Source organism: Dermacentor albipictus, chromosome 7 (assembly GCF_038994185.2).
Source record: "Dermacentor albipictus isolate Rhodes 1998 colony chromosome 7, USDA_Dalb.pri_finalv2, whole genome shotgun sequence".
Lineage (NCBI taxonomy): Eukaryota > Metazoa > Arthropoda > Arachnida > Ixodida > Ixodidae > Dermacentor > Dermacentor albipictus.
In genome coordinates, this window is record NC_091827.1 from 43,736,754 (window position 1) to 43,747,046 (window position 10,293).

The following is a 10,293-nucleotide window of genomic DNA, read 5'->3' on the forward strand; positions in this document are numbered from 1 at the left end:
GGTGCAGCCACCTGGTGGAGGGAGCTCAACTAAACTCAGAGCTAATACAGTAGAACCTTGCTGATACATTATTGTTACGCTCGTTTTCCCAGTGCCAATGTTAGCAATCGAGAACACAAAAAATGACCCAATAAAGTTACGCTCATTTTTACCGGTTCATACATTCCCAGAAAACACAATTTTTCAACACCAATGTTCAGTATGTCGCCAGTCTGCAATCTTATGATATTTTTTCCGGCCGCTAGATCCCATGTAAACTAGAAAATGTGCGAGGTGTGCGTGATCAAAAACAGTATGTACAGTTGCCTGCCGTGGCAGTTTCACCACAATAGCAATGCTAGCCTGCCCGCCTCACGTGAAAACACCGGCGTACACTCAAGTTTCTAATTTTGTTACCAGCAAATCTTCTCCAGGATCGTCGCACGTGACATTCACAGCTATTACTTCCAATCATATTGCGATAAGCATTTTTGCCTACCTGGTTCATAGCTTGTGGTGCCGTCGGAAGCGTAGCGCACGCTTTTAATAGGCGATAACCGAAACGTGCCGCCATTCCCTGCTGCAGACTGCAATCGTATAGGTTTTCCAGTTGCTAGATTCCATGAGAACAAGAAAAGGCGCGAGGCGCGCGCAATCGAGCACAGTATATAGCCGCCCGTCTCATGTGAAAACGACGGCGCGCACAGTTTCTTTTTTTGGTACCAGCAAATCTCCGGCCGGGTTGTCACATGTCGCATTCACAGCTATCGCTGCCAGACCTATTGCAGTAAGCACCTCCACCTATCTGTTTTAACGCAGGTGGTGTGTAGTGCCATTGGTAGCATACTGCACGCTTTTAGTAGGCGATAATCCCAATGCGTCGCCATCCCCTGCTGCATTCGGCGCCATGTGGGCATCATGTTTCACTTCAGTGGCATCCAGCATCACCCACCAGCTCGATTTCGTTTCGGCTTTCCGTCGCCCTCTTAAAACACCATGTAATAGGAAAACAACAAAATGCGTCTCAGGCCACCGGAGCACCACCAACTTGACGCACGTCAGCGTCTTGTGCCGCAATGATCCGCGCGACACTTTGCATTACGTGAATGTCAACAATAGTTGAGTCTGTCAATTTTTTTTAGTTACTTCGAATCGTACATTTTTCGATTAATACGTTTTTATCACATTTTTTTTTTCCCTAACCTACTAATGAGGTTCTACTGTATAGCAGTAACCAAGTGTATTCTACTTTTCTGCTGGTGTAAACTTTTGTCAGGAATGTACTCGTGAACATGTTTTTTTTCTAAATGTTAAAAATGTTTTGCAGTTGGTTACAGCAGTATTAGCTTTGTGTTTGGCTGGTTAAGCTCTGTACCACCAGGTGGCTGGACCATGCAGACTGATCAGGCCACTCGCGTACATCTACACCAAAGCTCCTTCTACTGTAGGGTAATAGTATGAAGGGGATTCAATTTACGCTCTGACCATCCGTCAAAGTGCCCAGCTCGCCTGCGTACCGGAATACCAGACAAGCCCGGCGCTGTGACAGAATCCTCAACGCATGCTGCTTGGATAGCTTTTGCTTGGGATTCACGGCCAGGCAGAGAGGTTGGAAAAGGCTTCGCATGCGGGCTCCAAAACAGCCGGAAGTAGACGACTCGGCAAACGAGTTCAGGAGAAAATGCATGGCTATGGAGGAGGGTAATTGGTAATCATCCGTAACTGTTAATATGAGATGCTTCACATAAATTGTGATGCAAATGTTTTACTGTAATTGTACCCTACATGTCTACAAAATTTGTTCGGACCGTTTCAGGGACTCTTTCACACCTGTTGGAAGATACTCGTCTCCTAGTTTATTGCTCTGTAATAATTTAATAGACGCAATTGGTTTACGTCTGCCATGTCCTGCCAATTTCAGCCCAGCCGAGGTGCTGAAGAACGAAAAGGTCAAGGTGGAGCTAATCCTGAAGGACAGGACCTTCACGTGCGTCGCCAAGAGCAAGAAGCTTGCCAAGACAGCGCTTGCCAAAAAATGCCTGCGAATGATGAAGACCTGTGGATCTGGCTAGGGGGCAGCACTTGTCAACAATTTGCAACTGTAGCAAGCACGCTGGGCCACACGTGGGCCACAGCGCGCTTGACTGGAGGTTTTGCTTGGCCACATGTCGGACACCCAGTGGCTCTCACTAATGGTCAAGAGTTGTTAAATGTGAAAAGAAGAATTGCATTCATTATACAGAGTTCTTAATGCAGAACATTCAAGCAAGAAGGAGCATGACTACGCGCCCTTGAGTTCAACTCTGACCACCAACAGCATAGTCTGTAAGCTTTCACGAAAAAGCTTACAATTTCTTGAAACATAAGCTGTGATCTCTCATGGAAAAACCATGCTCATTATGAGCCACTTCACATTGTGCAGCTCCTCTATATAGTCCTGATTTTAGTAATGTAACGAGATACGTCGGTGATAAGGGGCACACAGTGACTGTATTTCTCCATTTATGCAACAGGGTGCGCAGTGATATTGGATTTATTCCTACACCCTGCATGCAGGGATTACTGCATAAGGTTCCTATGGTAGAAACTGTCTGCGACCAAGCCTAATTAACTTCTACATTGTGTGCGCCTGCGTTAATCAATTACACTTTTTTTTATCATGTCTTGTGGCTCTTCTCTAGTAGGCGTATACTAGTACCTTGCAGTAAATACTATTTGGAGGAAAATTTGCTGCCGTCGTCCACACAAGTTTCCCGGAGGGCACCGTGACACCCTGCAAATGCTGTGATTTGGGTGGTTTGGCCTGTCTTGGATTGTGGCTTGGTCTAATACATGGGCATTTGGCTCTGGAGATGAAGTTTTTTCAAAACTATGTCTTTATAAAATGTCTTAGTCCACCCGTAATACTCGCGCTTATTACTGCAAGCAAACGAAGAAAACAAACAAATGGCTGATACCAGCGCTAAGTGACTCCAGATTTTTCTGTTTCCTCCTTCAAATTTAGCAGCCCACTGGTCGTACTGTTCACATTTTATATAACTACATTGTATCATAAGCACTTACGCTTTAATAAGATATTCTTATATGTATATATAACAGTGATTGAACAAGGGATGTTAGAGCCAATTTTTCGACAAGGGGGCTTGTCTTCATCAACAAGTTCCCTTGTCAGAACGTTGGCTTCGGAGACATCGCTTGCTCATTCATTGTTCATTTTATTAATTTATTGATACTGTCAGTCCTATGTTAGGCCATTACAGGCGATTTCTTCACTCACTGTTAATAACTTCGTCTCTTTCTTCCCATGTACCTCTGTTTTGTTTGCAATTCCTCTAACATCTTGCAATTTCTTGTAATAACAAAGTTGTTTGCTCTTTATAAGTGTATGTTCTTTGCTCGCTGATTTTGGCAGGATATATTTTAGACTGACTTCATTATATTGAAAAATCGTTACACAGTCAAACCCGGATATAACGAATTATTGTGTGTAACGAACAGTTGTAAAATTTCCTTGAAAATTTCTTTATAAAATTTTAACTTTATATATCGACTTATCAATATATCAAACTATTTTGCGATCCCCTTCGAGTTCGATATGCCCAGCTTCAACTATTCATATTTGTTATGTCAAGCTTCAGCTGTGGTGACATAACAAAAATAGTCTTACAAGCAGTTCTAGTACTAATTAAGCTCAGTGGCCATAGTGGCTGCATTCTGATTGGGATGGAATGCAAGATGCTCATGTAAGATTTAGGTGCGAGAATCCTGGGTGATCAGAATTAATTTGGAGGCCCCTTCACTATGGTGTCCCTCAAAACCCAATGTGCCATTTCGGCAAGCTTAAACTCCCAAATTTAGTTTTTATCTAAACTGTGACAGATGGAAGGTTGGCTGCCAAATGCGCCTTTGGGGTGTCGTAGCACCCCAGCAGAGCAGTGCCGTTTTCCCCGAAAGATAATTGTAAGAAACTCTACGGTGGAATGGTGTTTTGGACATGTTCTGCCATGTTGTCAAATTCACCATCTTGTCATCTCTGATTGGTTGGAAATTTCAACATGGTGGTAGATGACAATTTCCAGATTATAGCACCTGTCGCAGCGTACAGATTGTGCATTTGAAAGCCGACGGCCATTGGGCCTCATAGCAACATAAATGGAGCTGCGGTCAAGTATAGTAAAGTAATCTTGTTTGCCAGATAGCAAATGAAAATAGATGACATTATGATCGTGGAAGTCAAGGAATCTGCTTTCAGTGGCTGACATGACTAAATAAAGCCAGTTGGGGCTCATTGGCCAAATGCGGTCACGAAAGCCAGGCAGCTGTATCATTGCCAGTTTTAGCAGCATGTTAGTTCGTGTGGAGGCACGGAACGAAGAACATTTAAGGCTAATTTTTTCTACCTTCCCCTAATGCTGCAGGCATCTCGGAACCCATTACATGCTCTTATAAGTGCCAAAAAAAAAGGCTCTATCAATCACAACAATTGCCATGGCAACCAGGCAAGTCACCAGAAGTTGCTATTTTGTACCACCAGATGTCACCTTGCATGCTGTTTCCCTTTTACACAGCTTTCTTGTGACATTACAGCCGGATCTCCACACAAGGGCCAAATCATTGTTTTCGTCTTCAGGTCTTTCACCACATGACCCTGCGTTTCTGGCTTTATGAGGGCCACGTGGACTAGAAATGCCAACTGCCTTTCTTCTTTAGTGGTCAACCATGGGATTTTTGAGAGATTGAAGGCCCTCAGTCTGGCAACATTCTTTTTTTCCCCCCTGTTTTACAGCAAAGATATATTTTTTCATTGAGCAATACTGTAAGCCTTCACAGGCTCATACAAGTCATATGACTCGGACCCTGGGTTTTCTTTTTCTCCGCCGACAGAAAACTATTCCATGAATTGAAGCGAATGGCAAAGCAATGACAACGCAAACAGCAACATGCCTTGCTCAGTTCTTCAAGGCTACATCACATTGATCTGTCGGATCAGGTGATGCCACAGCCTTGTTGGCCGACCACTTTCACAGCGTGGATTGGAGCACTTTTATTTATTTGTTTATTGTATTTTTTCTAGCATTTCAGCAGCCGGATGATTGGCTCAAAGCAACTGCACAAATTCTTTTTCTTTTTTCAGTTCATCAATTCCACATGCTTTCAGATTGGTGTCATTCAGTGGATGCGTTGAGAGTACTAAGCCATCGTTTCGCTCAGTCTGCTGCTATTGGCCCGTCATGTGGATGCCAATCGCATTCAGACTACACAGTACGTTTGAATCACATGACCGATCTGCCTTAATTCTGTCGCGTGGGTCCAGCATACCCAAACTTTATGCGACACCAGTCTTAGCCCCGTATGCGGAGATGCAACTTAAGTCGAAGCACATGCTTGACATGATTTAGATGACGCCTGGCGTTAACGTGCCCAAAGACGCTCACTGCGTTTCCTTCGGCGCGTTCCCGATAGGCGTCACTCGGATCAAGTCAAGCATGTGCTTCGACTTAAGTTGCATCTCTGCATACGGGGGTTAGTGTCTTTATCTCTCTTCTTCGTGTAACATTGTGCAGCCATCCAGATGAGCTTGTGCCAATGAGGGCGCGTACACATTGCGAAGCTCACACTAGGCAGGTTTAGTCAAAGAGCCACTTTTTGCGATATAGGTCTGTAGCAGGTTTGAAATATTGTTAACATAAGGCGTTCGTTATAATTTCTTTAGTGCCCTTGTGATACCTATGTCCTGTTGCTGTAGTTATAGAAAACTCAAAGAAAAGCAGTGCCATTTATATATGCTTCCAATGAATTTTAGAGCGGCATCTCACTGGTTATAAGGTTTCTTTGAAGTCTGCAACCACCAAGTAATAATTTTTGTTAAGAAATAGTGTGTGTTATGGCATGTTACTCTTGCCATTGATGCTGTCAGAAAGCATGCTCTCTGAACACTGATGTTCACAGAGCTATTAGTGTTTTGTTTTTTTTCCCTACTATAACCAAGAGACAAATTGTGTCAGCATATCTTTGCTGGTTGACATAATTATTCCATATTGCACGGATGTCTGGGCTTTTATTTATATGTTTGTATGATTGCTCATGTCTGTCGTGATTATTTATTTTGTAGTAGTGTTTTGTTCAGTATTGTCTATTTTTGTGGAAAAACAAAATGGTATGTAGAACCCCCCCCCCCCCCCCCTTGGTCAGAAGCTTGGCTGTTCACGTTTCCTTCACCACAACCTGCTTGTGATGGTCTGGCTCCAAGAGTTAAAACTCTTGGAGTGACTTTTATTTTCAATTAAGGAGCGCAAAGCAATTGCAATAGCCCTAGGGATGGAAAAATATAGAATAGAACTCTACAATGTGTACCTCATGTGCACATTATGGTGTAATGACAAAGCCACGTGGCCATGAATATCAACGTAATAGCAAACATTACTGGCAGGGAGGGGGGGCTTTCGTATCTCACTGGTCTAGCCATTCGGTACACTACTTTGAGCAAATCAACACCCCGAGGTCATTGTTCCCTGAGCAAACGCAAAAAGAACTTAAGATGTGTTAGTCTATAATGCTAACCTGTATAAACCACAAGCCCCTTTGGTAAGTTGCGTATACTTATGCACTGGTGCACATCTGAGCAGATTCAAGTTCATTTGAACTTGCTTGTAGATACCTTGCTAGGGTATGCTCAAAGTATTGTTAATTGCGATCCCAAAACGCTCTAGAAGAAGAAAAAAAAAAGGAAATGATTGGAGCTTAAATGTTCAGAAGTTGCACTCTTAACCAAGTCCTGTACTGTAGGATCCCTCGTAGCCGACAGTGCATATTTCTGGCTTTAAATTTCCAGTGGTTCAAACTCGCAGCGCTTAATTACAAATTTGCAAACATTGTGGTTATGCTCACGGCCTGTGTTTCGAATAAGTCGAGTTTTTTGTAGTGCAACTCCTGGTTGCAATCCAAACAATGTTTTGTTGGAGCTACTGTATACTTGTTAAAACATGCCACGTAGATGTGAAATAACAGTGGATTTTGAGGAGCTATGGCTAACAGGCATAGCAGATTGACGCAACGGCCACTAACATTACCATTATTTACAAATGGCAATATGGTGACATTAATCATCATTATGATACATTGTTTATTATGGTCCATTGGTTTTGTTTTAAAGATAAGTACAAGAGATGAAGATAAAGAGTGCTGGTGTGTTGCAGTTGCACACCTAGATATGAAACACTTGTGCAATAAATAAGGAACTGTTGAAATTGAAGAGTGCTGTTACTGTGTTTACGTCTTGTTAGACCTTTGTCGCTTCTAATGTTCACCATGTCGTCCATTTCTTGTACAAAGCTGAGATGAAGTAATATTTTGTACTGCCTCTGTGCCTATAAATTATATCTTTGAGATCTGTGCACTGTGTCGTGTATATCGTCTAGGGCTGGCATAATGTGATGATTCTATTCCAACGCCATTCTTTTTCGTGCTTTTTTAATGGTCCCAGCAGCTCTCCAGCCATGCTATCGCCTGAATTGGCTGGCTGTTAACTAGTGGCGATAGTAAAGAAATATAGAATTGAACAAAGGAATCCTCATGTTATGCCGGCCCAGCGTCTATACCATCTTCTTAAGAGGAACTGGCCGATGGCCAAAGGTTGGCAAAAACATTGGCAGACGGTTGGCTACTGATTTTCTCCACCAGCCACATGTTGGCAATATTTGAGCCATGTTTACTAGTGACCAGCTGTGCCGGTAATAAATTGGTCAAGGGCCTGGGCTCAAGAACACATAAAGACCGTTTCCCTACGTACGAACAAACTAGCTGGAATGCAAAGTTTAAATAACGCCACGTCTTGCTATAGGTGGTGGCCGACTTAGTGTGATAATCGTCACACATACAATAAGGATAAAAAAACGCGAGGGAAATGCGTTTTCTGGAGTACTTTCATTGTAACCACACACTACCAGCCCCACAGCTCAAGTGTACAAAACATCTTGTGTAGTTTTTAACCTATGTCACAAAGCCTAACTTGCCCCACAGTACCACTGGAAACCGTGGCAGTTCAAAATACGACACACACACACACACACATGCATGCACACACGCACACACACACCCACACACTTCACATTGCATCAGTCAAAGTTCTCTTAATATTCCATCACGGCAGCCAGCGTCTTCCACAGCACACATGCAACGCAAAATGTAAATCTGTATTGACACTATTTGTGAAAGTGGGCGACCTTTCCCTAGTGCCATTTACACAAATGTGACGACTGGTGCATTACATCACCTGTCTAGCATGTCGCATTCATGTAAATGGCGGTAATGCACTAGGAAGGTAAATCGCATTGATGCGACAGGAGGGGGTAGCTCTAAATGAGGTAAGTTGTCGCACTTGGTGCCTGTGAACGCTGGTGCATCGCTGCCTCCGTGTGCTCTCCTCCACTTGCCTGAGGAACGCAAATCGCCAGAAACGGATTCCAACTATTTTTGGAAAGGGAATGTGTCACATGCAAACGATGTCACCTACTACTAATTTTTTCTAACATAAGACTGGGTTTTTTTTTTACTAGAATCCTTCGCCTTAAAGCCATCCCCCCACCTTATATGCGAGCAGCAGTAAAGGTGGGAGCGTAGGTTACCTGCGAATTTTGCCTTTAGATGTAGGTGCCTTCACGGCAGCACGATATTCACATTATAGTCTAACTTTAGGGCAACACGATGTCACCTGTAAAACCACACTATAAGGCAAAAATTAGGTATAATCCACACTCCACGTGTTTGAGCTCTCTTCTCCCCTATTTCATGGTCGCCATTTTGCATTCCGGCTGCATTAGAAATTCACTATTTCGGCCACTCCTCTGCGAGTCTTCATAACCTATTCGCTACTCTATATCGCCTTGTATTAGTGTGAATATTTAAGGTTTTTTTCTTTGGTCCCCCAACTGCACCCTCGTCATATAATCGAATGAATGTGGTAATTACAATGAAACGCCAAAGAATGCGACATGCTACGTGTGCAATAATCTAAACTCTGCTTTTGTTGCTACCTGATTCACCAAGATAACGCTGACCAGCAGCCAACAAGCACTCGTGCTTTCAGCCTTTTTTTTTTTTAGGCAGTGTAAATTGGAGAAAGATCCGGTACGGGTGTGGATCAAACAATGCCAAGGGGTGGACTGACTTGGTGGCCAGATGCCACGAACGGCTTCACTTCGGGAAACAGTTGCATGCGCACTGCACGACTAACACAAAAGTGTCTGCGCTCTTTTTATCTGTCTACTACACCACGCTTTCACAAGGCCAGCAGTCCCACAAGCTCCTTTTGCATTATCGCAAGGCAGCGCTACTAAATGCACTAGTGAAAATTGAAACCCTAAAGTTGTACTGTGTTGAGTTGCGCTTTTCGCGGTTGCTAAGTCGTCTTTAGGCACAGAACTAGTGCCAAGCATAGCTTCCCACAAAAATTGCCCAAGGGAACTCGTGACTCTAGTGTCTGTGGGAGCTGTGAGTGTGGCAGTTCAGCCAGCGTAAGGACTTGCCTAAACTTCGCCCTTCTGGCTTCAATGGGTAATTTTTTATTCATTCATTTGGTCTTTTTCTCTCGTTCTTTTTTTTTTGTGTGTGTGTGCAGTGCAAAACCTTCAGTTAGGAGCACAGTGAATATTGTGTTTAGTTCATTTTCACACAATGTACAGTGTGATCTGCTGTTAAAGGGAATATGGAATTAGTATTTCAGGACTGATTACACCTCACCTTTTGTTTATTTATTGTTGCCCTCGGAGTACATTTCAGAAGGGAAGGGCAATTCACAATAGAAAGCACACTTCATACAAGAATATACAATAGAGGCAGCAGAAGCTTGATGTGGGTGAGTTCGTTTTGCATACTTGAAGAAAAGAGCACTACGAAGATGCGGACTAAAAGAGGAACATGTACGACGGACCAAGGCGCTACTTCCAACAATACTTCCGAACATTTAGTTGGAAGTAGCGCCTTGTCCGTCGTACATGTTCCTCTTTTAGTCCGCGTCTTTGTAGCGCTCTTTTCTTCAAGTATACAATAGAGGAAGAAGATTAAAAATGCTAACAGTTCTTTTACAACATAGTAAAACAACTGATGAACAATATTAGGCAGAGAACTAAAACAGGATACTAAAATCAGTTAATGGAGAAAAAAAAAAGTGGTAATTAAGTAACCAGCATTGTAAGTACCTTTTTAAACTGAATGGAATCAGTGATGCTTGTCAGTGATGCGGGTAGGGAATTCCATTTATAAGTTCTTGAAAAATATGATAGTGCCCATGTTTCTGTGTTGCAATGGGGCATTGAG

The 10,293-nt window shown here is 43.0% G+C and overlaps 1 protein-coding gene across 1 annotated transcript in view; it reads left to right on the plus strand.

Annotated features, from left to right (window-relative positions):
- Nucleotides 1–7,365, plus strand: part of LOC135915257 (endoribonuclease Dicer-like) — a 56,007-nt gene extending 48,642 nt beyond the window's left edge. Inside the window, exon 20 of the mRNA XM_065448276.2 lies at nucleotides 1,901–7,365. Coding sequence (XP_065304348.2) covers nucleotides 1,901–2,051 — 151 coding nt within the window. The 3' untranslated portion in view covers nucleotides 2,052–7,365. The remainder of the gene's footprint in view (nucleotides 1–1,900) is intronic.
- The last annotated feature ends 2,928 nt before the right edge of the window (nucleotides 7,366–10,293 follow it).